The sequence below is a fragment of the Gekko japonicus genome, unplaced genomic scaffold (assembly GCF_001447785.1).
Source record: "Gekko japonicus isolate JY-2015 unplaced genomic scaffold, Gekko_japonicus_V1.1 scaffold181, whole genome shotgun sequence".
Classification (NCBI taxonomy): Eukaryota; Metazoa; Chordata; class Lepidosauria; order Squamata; family Gekkonidae; genus Gekko; species Gekko japonicus.
Window position 1 is genome coordinate 1,081,295 of NW_015171507.1, and position 17,785 is coordinate 1,099,079.

General features: G+C 50.6%; 1 protein-coding gene across 1 annotated transcript in view; it reads right to left on the minus strand.

Annotated features, from left to right (window-relative positions):
* Positions 1-17,785, minus strand: part of NCOR2 (nuclear receptor corepressor 2) — a 332,048-nt gene that overhangs the window by 174,821 nt on the left and 139,442 nt on the right. The window contains exon 13 of the mRNA XM_015419296.1: positions 14,546-14,644. Within this exon, the coding sequence (XP_015274782.1) occupies positions 14,546-14,644 (99 nt within the window). The remainder of the gene's footprint in view (positions 1-14,545; positions 14,645-17,785) is intronic.

Consider the following 17,785-nt stretch of genomic DNA (forward strand, 5'->3'; position numbering starts at 1 on the left):
CTCTTCTGGCCCAAAACCTCCCGTGTGACCGGGGCCCATGAAGACTAATTTTTAATCCAGTGTGAGCTTTCCTAAGTCAGAGCTCGCTTCCTAAGATAGAATAGAAAGAAAGGAAATTATTTTCCTCATTTTTACAGAAAGTTACAGAAAGAGGAGGGGGAAAGAGGGAAGTGCTGATCATAGAGAGGCCTTGTACAATAAATCAGGTGAGATTTGTGGGGACTTGAACCACTTCGGAAGTTTTAGCAGATGATGGGAGAGCTGAGAGGTTCCAGTCACTCTCACAGGCCGGGGAAATAAAACAAAAATGCAATAAAACAAAGTTTGAGTCCAGAGGCACCTTTAAGACCCACAAAGTTTAATTCTGGGTATAAGCTTTTGTGTGCATGTATTCTGTTGGTCTTAAAGGTGCCACTGGGCTCAAACTTTGATCTGTTGCTTCAGACCAACATAGCTACCCACCTGAACCAAAAATGTAATAAAGTAACAGGCTAATTAAGGAAGAGGCCATCTGAAACATGAGATAATTGACTGGCATCAATAAAAGATTATGGTAGGAAGCAACACGTTAAAAACAGTCTATTAAAGTTATTAAAAGAGGGTCCTGTTAGGATTTACTGTGGGCCCGGAGATCCCCTGGAGTTACAGATCATTTCCAGACGACAGAGATCAGTTCCCTTGGAGAAAATGGGAGGCTTTGGACAATGAACTCTTTGGCATTATACTCCACTGAGGTCCTTCCCCATCCCCAAATCTCTAGGAGTTTCTTAACCTGGATCTGGCAACCCTATCCACTGGAAACCCATCCAGGACAAAAAATAAGAGCCAAACTAAAGGCAAGCTGCCACATGCCCAATCCAGATCGGGGCCACACAGCAATTTTTAAAGAACTACAACGGCTTCTAAAATGGTGCCGGCAGCCATGGGATTCCTTGTAGCCACCGCAACATTTCATCTTTGCATCCCAGCTCTCCTGTCATGTTTTTATCCTCTCCTGGGAGCTGAGAGTGGCATGCACGGCCCTTCCTCCTCGAGGATTTAGAGCAGAACAGGGGAGTTAAAGGTACACATCCAGGTTTGAGGGAGGTAACGTTCAATCACCTGTTCGGGCAAACCAGGCTGGGGAGCCGGGCTTTTGCTTTGCCTCTTTGAACAAACCCGGAAGAAAATGCTAACCCTTACAAGGCCTACGTATCACATTTTAATCTCATCCTCCCTCCAAGGAGCTCAAGGCAGCACACGTGATCCTCCTTTCCGCATTTTATCCTCACAACAACCTCATGAGGCAGTAGAAAAAAAGAGACCGGGAGACCCTTAAAGACTAACAAAATTTGTGGTAGGGTAGGACCTTTCATGAGTCACTGATCACTTCTTCAGATACTGTTCGGAGACTTCTTTAGAGATACTCTTACTCATGCGGCAGTGTTTGCTTACAGAGCCAGTCTGGCCTAAGGTCACCCTTGGGGCATCATGGCAGTGTCAGGATTTGAACTCCAGATCCTATCCCATCATTACTCCAAACACCATTGAAGGCCCAGTAGGAGGGGTGATTTCAAGCTTCTCATCTTTACTCCTTCCTTCGGGGGGGGGGGGAAATCCCCATTTCCATTTTGCATCTTTGTGAGAATCAAACCCGGCGGACCTTCAATTCTGTGCCTTTTCCTGGCAGCGATTTCCCCCCGCTTACCCAATTTTCTGTGCTATTTCTGACCCAACTGCTTATAAATGGGACAAAATAGGAAAGGCCGCGACAAAAATGGGCAAAATGAGAAGGCTCCCAACAGCAACATGCGGCAACAAAAAAGCAACAACGGGAGGGGGAAGACGTCTGTACAACCACATCTGACTGCAACATCAGACTCCACCGCCTGCGTCATTCTAAATGAAAAGCAATGTGCAGCCGGCATGCCCCTGGACGTGGCTAGGAACACACGCACGCACGCATTCTCTTCAGGTTGCCATGAACTCGGCGATTCCCCCTGGAAAGCAAGACAAGCACGGGCAGTTTGGAGGCAAGTGATCTGCGTCGCCTGTGACTGGCTCAGGTAAAAAAAGCCGGCAGCTGCCGAGAACAGGTTTTTAAATCCCGTGGCTCTCAGAAACGTTGGCCTCAGGTGCAGCCCAATCCTGTGCACGTTGACTCAGGAGCAAGTCCCACTGATTCCAACGCCATTTACTCTCAAACAAAGCATGCCAAAAGGTTGCTGCCTTATCTTTACCCAAACGAGTTAATCTTCGTATCACACCGGAGGTGGAGATAGCATTATGGACTGGGCTACTTGCGCGTCCATCTATCTGCGTGTGTCTTAAGTGCTGCCGAGTCGCTGCCGACTTCTGGCAACCCTATGAATTGTTGTCCTCCAAAGTGTCCCGTCGTCAACAGCCTTGCTCAGTGCTTGCAGGTGGAGGGCCGCGGCTTCCTTGATGGAGTCCATCCCCTGTCGGGTCTTCCTCTTTTCCCGTTGCTTTCAATGTTTCCTCACAACTTCTGTGGGCAGGAGAATTTCTGCTGCCTTTTTCTACTCCCATCAGATAGTAAGCTAGCGTATCTGATATGAGGATTTAGCATGAAGCACTCATCGTAAAACGTAGGGAGCTTTCTGACTTGGACCAGTTTTTGTTGTTGCTGTTAACTACCTTTACCTGCTGTCTACCTATGCAGAATTCAGTCACGTCATTCTATATAATGGTTAGATCTGCTTGGCCTAGAGATGCTAGAGCCTCTCTGGCCACCGATGGGGGTGGGGGTATGGGTGCCAGCTCCAGGAGATTTGGGGGTGGAGCCTGGGGAGGACAGGGATATCAGCAGGATACAATGTCAGAGAGTCCATCCTACAACATATCCATTTTCTACAAGGGAATTAATCTCTGTAGTCTGGAGATGAGCTGTAATTCCGGGGGATCCCCAGGTCCCACCTGGAGGCTGGCACCCCTAGCTTGGCCTCGTTCTTACATGCAGTGGAATAAGGTGGCAGAACCCAGAGGTGACCTGCCCCCGTTTCCAACTCCAGGTAGCAAATCCCTGCTTTGAATCTTCCTTCACATTAAAAAAAAGGTCAATGCAAACGGAAAAGTAGCACAGTAGGGAGAAAGGCTGGGGAAGACAGCGTGGTATAGTGGTTACAGTGTCGGACTAGGATTTGGGAGGCCCAGGTTCGAACCCCACACCCTGCCACAGGAACTTGGTGCACCCTTAGGCCAGTCACGTGCTGCCAGTCTAACCTACCTCACAGGGTTGTTATGAGGATAAAAAGGAGGAGGAGGAGGAAGAAGAGATTGGATTTATACCCCGCCCTTCACTACCCGACAGAGTCTCAGAGCGACTTCTAATCTCCTTTCCCTTCCCCTCCCCACAACAGACACCCTGTGCGGTAGGTGGGGCTGAGAGAGCTCTTTTGAGGACTGCCCTTGAGAGAACAGCTCTGAGAGAACTTATGACTGACCCAAGGCCACACCAGCAGCTGCATGTGGAGGGGTGGGGAATCAAACCTGGTTCTCCCAGAGTAGAGTCCGCACTCCTAACTACTAACCACAATAGTGTCAGCCATTTAGGGTCCTACTGAAGAGACAGGTGGGGTATAAATGAAGAAAGCAAATAAAATAAATACGGTTCTACCCCTCCCGTTCTCTGCTGTGCTTGTTTTCAATAGAGTTTTTCCAATGTGGTCCTCCACCCACTGACTGAAGCAGTGCCCTTCACTCTATCACCAAGGCAATCTGCCGTCTCATTCCCGTCTTGTTCTTCTGCGTGAGTGAACGAGGCCAAAGTAATGAAAAATCCTTGCGGAGGCTTGGTTTATTTTGATGTCCATCTGGCAATACTTGGCTTTGCCTAATGTCTTTCAAGTTATAGTACCACCACCTTCCGGAGCAGGTAGCACATGGAAAAGGTGGGGGGTCTTGTTGACGACGCTATCACAGGCAGTGATCTAGAAGCCTCACCTAGCTGCAAACATAAATGGAGGTCCATCAACTCTTCATCTGCTTGGCATGCAGAAGGTCCCAGCTTCAATTAATGGCATCTCCAGTTAAAAGGACCAGGCAGTAGGTGATGTGAAAGACCTCTGCCTGAGACCCTGGAGAGCCGCTGCCAGTCTGAGTGAATAATATTGACTTTGATGGACCAAGGGTCTGATTCAGTATAAGGCGGTTTCATGTGTATAACAGTTCTGGATTCAAATCATGCATCTCCATAGTGGATCTTGGTTTGTAGTCATGTATCCAGTGCATTGCAAAGAGCCCCCATTGCATCTCCAGATAAAGCCAGTGTGGTACAGTGGTTAAGAATGTTGGACTAGTATCTGGGAGACCAGGGTTCGAATGCCCACTCGTGCCATGGAAGCTCACTGGGTGACCTTGGGCCAGTCAAACAGTCTCAGTCTAACCTACCTCACAGGGTTGTTGTGAGGGGAGGAGAATGGTGTACACCACTTTGGGTCCCCATTGGGAGAGAAAGCACGGTCCAAATGAAGTAAATAATCCTTAAACCTGCAGTTCCCCAGGTCTCCTAGGGGGAGTTCTCAGACCGTTTCCCAGGATTCCCTTGTTTTAAAGCTGCAATGCAAGAACATTTTGCACTTTAGCTCCAAGCTGGCACTCCACAAACAGGAGGCACTGAACGATATGCTGTTTTCAGACAGTATTTCTCCATACAAGCTTTGCCCTTGACCCCCCTTCCTGTGCTGTGTAGGCTGGTGGCCAGCTCAGCTCTGCTTGGATCTAAGAACGGAAGGTCTGAGGCCATCTGTGAAATGGGAACAAGGGTGACCAACCTCACAGGAGTGTTGTGAGGATACACAACAATAAAATCTGCGAAAAGCTTTGCAAGTTAGAAGCTCTATATAAATGCAAGAGAAGTATAAGAAAGGTCATAACAAACAGTCTACTGGATCAGGCCAAAGGTCCACCTACCCTAGTATTCCGGGAGGGGTCAACGTCACTGGTGCTGCTCGTGGGGACAAATGTTTTTCAATCTGCCCCCCCCCGCCCCCATATTGGCAGCCAGATCTTTCCAGGAAGTTCAGCCGCATGAAAATGACAGCCGTCCCCTATTTTTATTTTTTTTTGCCCCAAGGCGTCATATTTAAAGATACAATGCCTCTGAGCACGGAGGTTCCACCTGCCTGTCCTAATAGTGCCTCACAAATCTGCCCTTGTAATTTTCATTTGACATGTGGACTGGGATGCCTGAAAGCAACAGGTCCGGAATGCAAACCTGCAACCTGTTGAACTCGAAACCTGCAGTTCTCCAAATCTCCAACAGGGAGACCCTCCCCAAAACTACGTTTCCCAGGTTTCCCTGTGATCTGCGCCTCTGATATAAAAGTAGACTCATCCCTGGGCTCCCTCCCAAATTCTGCTCATGTCAACAGGTGCAGCTTCAGCTCCCCCACCCTCAAACGACACTGTGCAAAGCGGCCCCTTCTGAGCCCGGGGGTGGAGTGGGGCTGGTTGGCTGCCACAAGAGGCTGGGGGCTCATGCGCAGGCCTCCTTCCCTCGGCACATTAATTATGAACAGCTGCTCACCTTTGTCCCGCTTTCCAGTTGCATCCTGATCAGCGCAGGCTGCCAACACTTCCCTCCCCCGAGAAAACAGCCCCTGAGCGGGCACCATTTAGTTCCCTTGTCTGTGCGCACACTCACACACCACACACACAAACGCACACATCAATCACCAGGGAAACACCACCCAGCAAATAGCTTATCTGGAAAATAGCACGCTCTCACATATAAACACGCTGCACGGGTGGTTGCGACACTCTCGCCGTTGGCCCAGACAGTTTTCAGGAGAATGAACATCGGAGCGGCCTCGTCCCTCTTTAAGACCTGGCTGTGCACGGCCAGCGTGGACAAGGAGGCCGATTCCCAGAAGGAGAGCTGGGAGGAGGGGAGGAGGTTCTGCCTTTCATGTTTTCCCGACTCCGAGATACATGGACCCGACAAAACGAGACGCTCAAAAGCCCCGCTAAAACAGACAAGTGCCCCGGCTGAGAAACCCAGCCCTGTGGCGCCAAGCGGCATATGTCAGAAGTACACCCACTTGGCTCCAGGGACAGAAAACTTCCCTGCCTTTGTGGGAAGTTCCTGCCAAAAGCTCAGTCGCGGCGAGGCCTAACCGAATCTGTCCCGAGCCGCCGATGGGGTCCGCCTTCCCCTCACAGAGCGGACCACGGCTTGGCAAAGCCCTCAAGCCCCCCAGCCCCGCTGGCCCGGAAAGCCCCCCAGTCACCTTCTCCGGCTGCCCCTGGTGCCTTTTCAGAGCTCTGCCATCCCAGCTCGGCGTTCCTGACGCTCTCCGGCTCAAATGGCTTCCTGGCGATTTGCATAGTTGAGCCGTAAACCGGCCACGACATTCCTGTTATGATTTTGCAATCTACTGGAATAACACGGCCGCTCTGAGTCGAGCCGATGAGTCATGAGCTATAAAACCGCAGGCCTAGTCACCGGGAGCACTCGGCTCTGGCGTGTGTGATTAATCTAGCTGGATGCCAAGCTCAGCCCTGCGGCTGCTTTCCATCCCCCCCACCACCACATTTCGAGGGCCTCGAGAGTGTGACGGAGGCCTCGCCTTGTCCCCATCCCCATTTTGCCAAACGTAGTGGAGCCCACGCACAAGGCCTTAACCCTTTGTCACGACAATTCTCCAGAAATACACAGGGAAACACTAAGAAGTGGAGTGGGAAGGCAGGGAGCCAGACTTTTATGTTTTTAGTTGCCAGAACTCTGCCCCCCCAGCCAAGATGAAACACACAAACACAGACTCAGTTCCTGGGTCAAAATAACCCTCTGTCTAAATACACCGGAGGCTCGCTTCAGCCACGAAATGAGTCCCAAGACGTTGTTTTTATTCCTTCCCTGCATGTCCCTGGTTAGCAACTTGTCTTCCTGAGGGACCACCACTTTGAGAGATGAGGGAGGGGTGCTAGGCCAGCGTTTCAACTTTGACTACTCTAACATGGCCTGTTATTGAACCCTATGGTCCCGCATACCATTGGGGCCACTCCACGTTAACCCATACGTGACAGTCGGTGTCGTGGTTAAGAGCGACGGACTCTAATCTGGGAGAACCGGGCTTGATTCCCTGCTGCTCCTCCTCCTCCATGTGAAGCTAGCTGGGTGACCTTGGGCCAGTCACAGTTCTCTCAGAGCTCTCTTCAGCCCCACCCCCCTCACAGGGTGTCTGTGGTGGGGAGGGGAAGGGAAGGTGATCGTAAGCCGCTCTGAGACTCCTTCGGGTAGTGAAGGGCGGGGTATAAAAACCAACTCTTCTTTTTCACCACATATGACCGTATACAAAGTTGCCCTATACCGGATCAGATCATTGGTCTAGCGAGTGAAGAGAAGAGAAGAAGAGATTGGATTTATGCCCCGCCCTTCACTTGGAGTCTCAGAGCGGCTGACAAACTCCTTTCCCTTCCCCTCCCCACAACAGACACCCTGTGAGGTAGGCGGGGCTGAGAGAACTCTGACACAAACTGCTCTTTGTCAAGGACAGCTGTGCCAGAGCTTGTGACTGACCCAAGGTCACATCAGCAGGTGCAAGTGGAGGAGTGGGGAATCAAACCCGGTTCTCCCAGATTAGACTCTGCACACTTAACCACTACACCAAACTGGCTCTGTCGATTCAGACTGGCAGCAATCCTCCAGGGTCTCAGGCGGAGGTCTTTCATATCACCTGCTTCCCGTTCCTTTTAGCTGGAGATGCTGGGAGCTGAAATGCCAAAATATCCTCTGCCTCTGAGCTACGGCCCTCCCCCTCACCACGGTCACTGGGCAACCTTCGGCCTGGCGTGCTCTCTCTCTGCCTAATCTACCTCTCAGGGTTGTTTTGAGGATAAAACGGAGCAGGAGCCACTACGAAATCTTTAGAGGAAGGATGGAATAAGATTTGATAGATTGGACAGGCAACTGAAAGCGAGTCTGGATCTGACCCCAGTTGCCAGCTCTTTCTGTTGTGCATTCAAGCAAATTTGTAACCTGACACAATCCAAGGAATCTGGGTGGGTGAGAACACGGGGGCAGGTGGGGGGGAATTCCACTAGCACCCAGTGTTCCCTCTAAGCTGAGTTAGTGTGAGCTAGCTCAGTTTTTTAGCCTCCAGCTCACACATTTCTGTCTTCGCTCAGGAAGGAGGGCTCCAGAGAAGAAGAAGAAGGGATTGGATTTACATCCTGCCTTTCACTACCCCAAGGAGTCTCAGAGCGGCTTACAAACTCTTTTCCCTTCCCCTCCCCACAACAGACACCCTGTGAGGTAGGTGGGGCTGAGAGAGCTCTGACAGAAACTGCTCTTTTTCAAGGACAGCCGTTATCAGAGCTACAGCTTGCCCAAGGTCATCCAGCCAGGTGCAAGTGGAGGAGTGGGGAATCAAACCCGGTTCTCCCAGATTAGAGTCTGCACGCTTAACCACTACCCCAAACAGAGCAAACTCATTTCTGCAGGAGCCAAATCGCCCGTTCGCAACTTGAATACCAATAGCTCACAAAGTAGATTTTTTTGCTCACATGGCTCCACAGCTTAGAGGGAGCATTGCTAGCACCTACAACAGAATGAAGTAAACACCCACTAAACAGAAAATATTATATACTTGTAAATATCCACATGCTTTTCTGCTTATGGGCAGGGAAACCTTACAGAAGTTAGCCTTTAAATGATGGAAGGCCAAGGAAGAGCATTTGGATTGGTACCCATTTACAACATCTATATATAACATTAAATCCCAGTGACCCAACAGAAGGTTGGACGAGGAAGTCTTACGGTGCTTCCGGAAAAGTGCTCAGGATGGGCTTCTAGAGAGTCTCCCGGGAGAAAGGGTTTCCACAGCTGTGTGGCTAACTTCCACGAATGGCCGCTCAGAACACCCTCATTCTATGCAGGAATAATTAAGAGGCTGCTCCCAGCCAATTTAACAGATTGGTTCAAGAGACAGAAGCTGGTGCTGAGCGTATAAAGAGCCTCAGCCATTTAATGTTTTATTGTAGATCGGATCCAGGACACCACGAGAATCAGCACTGACACTGGGGTGGCACAGACAGGCAAAGCTGCCTGATACCACTGGTAGGAGGAGGGGCTGTGGTAGAGCATCCGCTTGGCACGCAGAAGGTCCCAGGTTCAATCCCCAGCATCTCCAGTTAAAAGATCTGGCAGTAGGTGATGCAAATGATCTCAGCCTGAGACCCTGCAGAGCTGCTGCCCGCCTGAGTAGACAATACTGAAGTTGATGGACCAGAGGTCTGATTCAGCACAAGGCAGCTCCATATGTTCATATACTGGTACCTCTAGCTCAAGACTGTCCGTTGACTAGCAGGGACCCTCAGGGATCGCCAACCTGTTTCTTCTATTTCTAAGTACTTAAAAATATCCTGACCTCCTCCACCCACCCCCAGCAGTGTGTTACCAAGACCATTTACAGTTCCGCAGGGCCTGTAAGACGGAGCTCTTCCACCAGGCCTTTAATTAAGGAGCTGCACCTAACAACTAAGACCCTGTGCCCAATGCCACCATCAACAAACTGTAATAACTGCAACTGCTGACTATATTTTTTAGTATGTCTGCTGCTATTACTAGAGATGCAAAATTTCCGGAAATTTTGAAGCTTGGAAAAAAAACCCGTTTTTTCCCAGGTTTTTTCGGGAGGAAATGGAAATTTTTGGAAAAATTGAAAAAAATGCTATATTAGCATTTCTTTTGTCTTTTCTAGATTGAAAGTCATCTTTTTTAGGAACTTATGACTATGGACATTTCACAACTAGCATATTAAAAATATAGTGTCTCCAAACAATTATTACAAACAGAATACTCACCCACGTGCAAAAACAAAACTGAAACTTTTTTATTTTCTTCTGACAATCGCACCTCCTAAAGGAAGAAATTCATCTTGTTCTTGCATTGGAGAGTTCAGTTTGTAACCTAGGACCTGCTTGTCCTCAGTGCAGAGAAATTAGATCAATCTGATACCATTTTTCCGGTTTTTTTCCGGGCCTTCACATCTCAGCTATTACTACCTCGCCATCACTGTATAAGCTGGTAACTAGTACTTTAAAAGTCTTGTTTTTATGGCTACATTTATAATTGTTGTTTTATTTGTTGGATTTTATGTAAGCCGCCCTGAGCCTGCCCTGGCGGGGAGGGTGGGGTATGAATCAAATCAAATCGATTAATCAATCAAAGTCCTGGCCCCCCTGCTGGATCTCCTGATGGCACCTGGCATTTTTGGCCACTGTGTGACAGAGTGTTGGACTGGATGGGCCATTGGTTTGATCCAACATTGGCTCCTCTTATGTTCTTATGTTCTAAATCAATCAACACAAAAACAGAGTAAGAAAAGCACCCACTAAGCAGACCAGAGAAAAATCCTATGAAATAAAAGCTCCCCAAAAAATATCAGAGCAGAGTTTTTCACGACCTCTTTGTGGGCCTTCTGAGAGAACTGCACAAGCGATTCTACAGCAGCTGGTGAGCTACACTGGGTGCTTGCGAGCTACCCGTTGGGGATCCCCTGCTCCAGGCTCCCAGGTTGAGAAAGGTCTTTCTGAACACCAACCATCAGAGACGCTTTGTCTGGAAGCGTCAGGGACCCCTTCCACGTGCAAAAGAGGCACTCTGCCGCTGAGCAACAGTCCCTCCCTGAAGAAAAGAGCGTTGGGTCCTTGTACAGAGTTTATCCAGCAGGAGATGGCTTACTGCTGTGCTACTCAGACATGCCTTAAGCACAGGTACACACGATTTATATGTGGCCTGCCCTGACCTGGACAGCCCAGGCTAGCCTGATCTCGTTAGATCTCAGAAGCTAAGTAGGGTCTGCCCTGGTTAGTACTTGGGATGGGAGACCACCAGTAAAGTCCAGGATCGCTGCAGGGGCAGGCGACGGCAGACCGCCTCTGTTCATCTCCTGCCTTGAAAACCCAGGGGGGCCGCCAGAAGTTGGCTGTGACCTGCCAGCGCTTCCCACCCGACTGATCCAGGCATGTCATGCCGCCTGCCAATCACAGTCGCAGGTCTTGCGTCATTCCCTTCCTCTGTGGCGTCAGCATACCCAACTCAGGGTACCTTTTCTCGGTTGAACACGACCTTGACCTGTAAGGTCCTGCCCCAGATCCTGTGACCGGTCAAGTGAGACGTCTTCCTTGCACAGCAGGGATGTCTAAGTCCTGTGCTAACAGGACTCAAGTCCAGCAGCGCCTTCGAGACCAAGGACGTTTCCAGGGTTTTGAGGCTTTAAAGCTCCCTTCATTGGGTATCTGGACCAAGGGAGCTTTGACTCCTCACAGCTTCAAACTCTGGAAGTCTCGTCGGTCTTTAGGATATTTCTGGACTCAAGCCTGGTTCCTCTGCAGCGGGCCAACGCAGCTGCCCACCTGAAACTAATATTATGTGCTCAGCTAGGCACCCTTTTCCATTTATGTAAAGCAGCCCTTTACATAAACTGCAGGCTGTGGAAGGTCAGTAGTTCAGCAGTTCGAGACCCGAGTGTGCCGCATGACGGAGTGAGCTCCCATCTCTAGTTCCAGCTCCTGCCAACCTAGCAGTTCGAAAGCAAGAAATTGCAAGTAGATAAACAGGTACCACTTCGGTGGGAAGGTAACAGCGTTCCGTGCGCCTTGGTGCTTAGTCATGCCGGCCACATGACCACGGAAACGTCTTCGGACAGCGCTGGCTCTTCGGCTTTGAAACGGAGATGAGCACCGCAACCCTAGAGTCGGATTCGACTGGCTTTCGAGCAAGGGAACCTTTACCTTTAAAGCAGCCCTTAATGTGATTAAGGGAAGCCACCACATGGCTGACCACTGAGCCGTCAGTTAATATGACAGGGTCACAAGCAAGGCTCCCTCTAAGGTGGGGAGTCTTGTGAGCAAAACGTCTACTTTGTGAGCTACTGGCATTAAAGTTGTGAGCGAGCGATTTGGCTCCTGCAGAAATGAGTTTGCTCTGGAGCCCTCCTTCCTGAGCGAAGACAGAAATGTGTGAGCCGGAGGCTAAAAAACTGAGCTCGCTCACACTAACTCAGCTTAGAGAAAACACTGGCCACAAGCAAGGCGGGGAGGTGGGGGTGGGGCGAAAGCAAGGAAGGGGGGATCCATCCCAGCTCTCAAGCTCCCCACCCAAGCAAGCCCACAGCACACAAAGACACCGCAAATGAGGTACTAAGTGGCTCTTAAATATATCTTTCGTTCCTTAACAGGTAGAAATAGAAATCGTAAAGCAGAGCGAGCCGTTTCATCACCCCTTGAACACACTCCAAGTTTCCTCGGGCCATGAAATTTTACGATTCCCCCCCAGTCTTAACAGCGTGCCTTTCCAAACATCTCAGTGACACTTCTGCTCTCCCTCCCTCCACCTCTCCCCTTCCTGCTGCAAGGCTGTGACATTAAATGGAGACCGTTCTGCACCCTTACATGGTGCCGTTTCCCAATCAGATATGTTTGGGCAGCGAGTCTTAGAAAACAAGCTCACAAAACCTCTCTTTCCCGGCGGGCTCGAATCCATCCCAGCTCTCAAGCTCCCCACCCAAGCAAGCCCACAGCACACAAAGGCACCGCAAATGAGGTACTAAGCGGCTCTTAAATATATCTTTCGTCCCTTAACAGGTAGAAGTAGAAATCATAAAGCAGAGCGAGCCGTTCCATCACCCCTTGAACACACTCCAAGTTTCCTCGGGCCATGAAATTTTACGATTCCCCCCCAGTCTTAACAGCGTGCCTTTCCAAACATCTCAGTGACACTTCTGCTCTCCCTCCCTCCACCTCTCCCCTTCCTGCTGCAAGGCTGTGACATTAAATGGAGACCGTTCTGCACCCTTACATGGTGCCGTTTCCCAATCAGATATGTTTGGGCAGCGAGTCTTAGAAAACAAGCTCACAAAACCTCTCTTTCCCGGCGGGCTCGAAACACGGGCGGAAAATTCTACTGGCATCTCTCCCTCCCCCCAAAACACGGGCAAGATCTCCTACACAAAACCCACAGAAATGAAGGAGAGCTTCACAAGAGCATGGCAGAACTGCCCTGTGGCCACAGCTGAGAGCCGGTTTGGTGTAGTGGTTGAATGCGCGGAGTCTAATCTGGGAGAACTGGGTTTGATTCCCCACTCCTCCACTTGCACCTGGCTGGATGACCTTGGGCAAGCCGTCGTTCTATCAGAGCTGTTCTGGCAAGGGCAGTTCTCAAGAGACCTCTCTCAGCCCCCACCTACCTCACAGGGTGTCTGTTGTGGGGAGGGGAAGGGAAGGGAGATTATAAGCCGCACTGAGATTCCTTTGGGTAGTGAAGGGTGGGGTATATATCCAATCTCTTCTCTTCTTCTTCTTCAGTGGCTAGAGAGATCCCTTCCCAGGAGAAAGTGCCACGCCACCTCCCGTTATAAGAACCTTGGGACAGCATGACCAGAGAAGATGCTTTGCCAGACATCTTGGACAGCCACGGCCAGCTGTGGCAGATGTATCTACTTATTTAAAACATTTATTAGGTGCCTCTCTTCCTTATGGAGTTCAAGGCCGATTACAACATAGATAAAAAGCATACACAAAGCATAAATGCCAAAATTTAAAATCACGACTCGGGATTGCTGACAAACATAACCAAAAGCAGTCCCAAATAATACCAACTGCTCCCTAAGGATCGGAAGTGGCACACCTACAGAGGGAGAGACTGTCCCATGATGGTGGGGCTGCCACTGAAAAGGCCCAGTCTTGTATATCCACCAGACGAGCTTCTTTGATGGATGGGGCCGTCAGGAGGGCCTCTCCCCACGACCTTAATTCCTGGACAGGGACATAGGGGGCAAGACATCCTTCAGCTATCCTGGTCCCAAGCCCCGTAGGGCTTCAAAGCTCAAAAACAACACCTTGAATTGGGCTCCGGAGCAAACTGGTAGTCGGTGTGACTGCTGTAATATCAGGTCCACGTGCTCCTAATAGCTGCCCCCCAAAAAAACAGCAGTCCAGTTGCAGCGTTCTGCACTAGTTGCAGCCTCCAAACCCCCTTCAAGGCTAGCCCCAAGCAAAGTGCTTTGCAACAGTCCAGTGCAGATGAACCGAAGTAGACAATCGTCCTCTGGATTAGACTATCCTGTGATGCAGTCTAAAGCGGCAGCAGACGTTCCCACCGATAGGGATCCCTGCCTCTTGCGCTCTCACGCTTCAAGGAGCTCAATCTTGGCTGCCTGAGACAACCGGCTCACCTGGCCTTTAGGTGAGGCTTCCTTTGGTGCCTCTTCTCCCTCTGCCTCCAACCAGAAAACCTATTCAGCTTACTCTCTAGCTCTTGGGGTATCACCCGAGCATGCCCATCGCAGCTTATGGCGTGTGGGTGAGAACCACACTTTAAAGAACGGAAGAAAAGCAGAAAAGAAAGGCACCTGATGCCGATCCCTGCTCTTGCATGACGCATTCACAAAAATGCAGGGTGCGAGGGCATCGGAGGCCGGAACGACCGGGTTACCTTTGTGCCCTGCAGCTGCTGGCTTATTCGACTTCTCGGGTAGAACAAGAGCAAGCAACTCAGCTTCAGGATGATTTTCCAGTGCCAGAGGGGCTCAGTTTTTCTTACCTGGTTCTTCCCACGTCGCCGGTAATTCCTCCTCACCAGGTTCTTGTAGTTCTCGTTCTTTTTGGTCAGGTAGTAGTAGAGGACGCAATCCGCCACCGTCTAAAATGACATGGCATAGAGGAGTTACGACAGGCAACCGGCGAACAAACTCAGGACATTGAGTAACCCAGCAGGTAACAGTGAGAGTGGTTAAATAGAACCTCCATGCTTGGGAACAGGAGACCCATGAAATTGCTGAGCGGTCGGGTTAGAACAGATAAGAGGAAGTCCTTCTTCACCCAAAGAGTGATTAACACATGGAATTCACTGCCACAGGAGGTGGTGGCGGCTACAAGCATGGACAGCTTCAAGAGGGAATCGGGTAACCATATGGCGTAGAGGTCCATCGGGGGCTATTAGCCACAAGAAATAGATAGGATCTCTTGTCTGGGGCAAGTGATGCTCTGCATTCTTGGTGCTTGGGGGGGGGACAGTGGGAGGGCTTCTCATGTCCTGGCCCCACTGCTGGACCTCCTGATGGCACCTGGTATTTTGGCCACTGTGTGACAGAGTGTTGGACTAGATGGGCCATTGGCCTGATCCAACATTGGCTTCTCTTATGTTCTTAACTCTCAATCTGGGGCAAGTGATGCTCTGTATTCTTGGTGCTGGGCGGGGGCAACAATGTGTGTGGGGGCTCCTAGTGTCCTGGCCTCACTCATGGACCTCCTGATGGCAGCTGGTATGTTTGGCCACGGTGTGACAGAGTGTTGGACTAGATGGGCCATTGGCCTGATCCAACATTGGCTCCTCTTATGTTCTAATACCAATTGCTAGGTGGAAGACAGCAGCATGAGGAGGCTTTGGGCACGGCCTGTGGGCTTTCTGGGGGGTGTCTGATGGACCACTGCTAGACTGATCCTGCAGAGCCCTTCTTATGTCCCGATTCACAAGAGCAGCAGTAGCAGCAAATAACTTCGCACTTCAACTGTTCAATGCATGCCGTGCATATTATTGCACTCAACTGCTACAACAAGTCTGTAAGGTTGGTCCAATATCGCTAACCCCATCCCACAAACGGAAAGATGAGGCAGAGAGATCAGCAGCCTTGCTGAAGGCCACCGATGGGAGTTCACAACACAGGTGAGAGCCGAACTGGGGACTTCTGGCCAACCTTTTTCGTTACGAGCTGGATGCTGTGATTTGCAGGCACGAGGACGGCAGGATCCCCCCCCCCCAAATGACATGCCCATGAAGCACAGATATAAGATGTGGTTGTGGAAAACAGTCAGTCCCAGGACTTTTCTGGTGTTACAGCATTATTGTTCCAAAACATGCAACCAGCCGCAAGCAGCCTCCGCCCTCTGAATTCCTCGAGTCAGTTATAAATAATTATTTCCCCATCTCCCCAAAGCTTTTCTGATCATCCACTACATGAAGTCAATGTTTTTTAATTTCCTGGTGTTGAGCTAGTGTGAATTTAACAAGCCTGGAACAATTACAATGCTCCTTCCCGTTGCTACAAGTTTGCCCTTCACCATCCAGAAGGCAGCCGACTGATACGGAACTCCCAAGGATCCTACCCCAGGGGCTGGATGACATCAGGGAACCAGTGTTCCCTCTAAGATGAGTTAGCGTGAGCTAGCTCACAGCTTTTTAGCCTCCGGCTCACACAGTTTTGCCTTAGCTCAGGAAGGAGGGCTCCAGAGCAAACTAATTGATGCAGTAGCCAAGTCCCTCGCTCACAACCTTGATGCCAATAGCTCACAAAGCAGAATTTTAGCTCACAAGACTCCACAGCTTAGAGGGAGCATTGCAGGGAACCCACCTGCTGGCCCGGACCAGAACAGAATTAGAGACAGACCACCCCCCCTCCCCTTCTGTTGCTTCCGGTCTCTCTCTCTCCCGCAGACGAGTATGCAGAACCAAAAGTCATCTTGGTTATCCTGGGTTGCTTGAATCCCCATCACCACCCACCACCACTTTCCACGTCCTCAGCTGGGGGCCTCTTGGGGGACCCAAAGGCAAGGAAGCAACTTTGCACCAGGGAAGACTGTTTAAAGCGCTCAGGAATGCAGATAAGCCCTTAAACAAGCTGAAGTTCAATCTCCAGCATCGTGGCGGACTGTGCGAGGCAGGCAGAAAGAATGACCCCAGATGACTGAAGCAACTTAAAGGCAAAGAAAAAGGGGAGGGGGGAGGAGAAGTCTATCATCCTTTAAGCTGCAACGCGATGCTACATATAACCTGCCATACAACTGTCAGGAGTCATTATTTCCGCCCATTAAGTCTGCTAGGTGGAACACTTTCAGGCTGATGTGGCGAGCTCCCCGCTTTCGGGGCCTGTCAGCCGCATTCCAGTCGTGCTGAGAAGAGGGCAGGAAATCACCTCCTTCGGTGGCGTTTTTGAGACCTGACAAGTTACACTTCAGGGGAGAAGAAGCAACGCACGGGGAGCAGGGAGGCTAAGCGGTTCGGCACACTGAACTTTCCAGGAGCAGGTTGTCGTCAAGTGCAGCCAAAGGAAGCTACCGGGGACTGGCAAGGAGATGGGGAGGTTTCACTGGGAAGGGAGGACAGAACTCTCCCGTTGCGTCCTGTTTTTTGCTCCCTGCTTGCCGTGCACCGTGGTTGTCAAGACCACCGGGAAGGATGAGCCCCAGGGCTGATAATGCCTGCTCTGCAAGATATTCACAGCTCAACTTCAGCGGCTCCAGCTTTTATCACAGTATATTCACCCTGCTGCGTGAACTGTAATTTTTAGAAAGCCCGCGGGGGGTTAAAAACAAGCCTCGTTTCCTCACTCCCGACTACCACCCAAGTAGCAGGAGAAGCCTCTCTTGGTCTAGCCGAGCCAGGCCAATCCCACCCCTCGACTGCCTCAGTGTGGTTAGCGGAGTACACCCTTGGGGCATCTCCCGCCTGGACGGAGTGAGTACACCCCGCGTGCACCTGCGCAACACGGAGAACTTCTTTCTGTAGGTGTGAGCTGGCAGTTACCTCCTCTGCCACAGGGTACGGGACAACAACAGGAAGCCAGACTGGAAAGGCAGCCTCAGTCTGAGAACACGGTGATACAGAAGCAGGGGTTGACCCAGTTTTTGGGAAGAGGTCAGAGGCACACGTGCCTTGACCTGGATGACCCAGCCTAGCCCAGTCTCGTCAGATCTTAGTTGGCGGAGTACACCCTCGGGGCATCTCCTGCCTGAAGTGAGTACACCCTGCGTGCACATGCGCAACACGGAGAACTTCTTTCTGTAG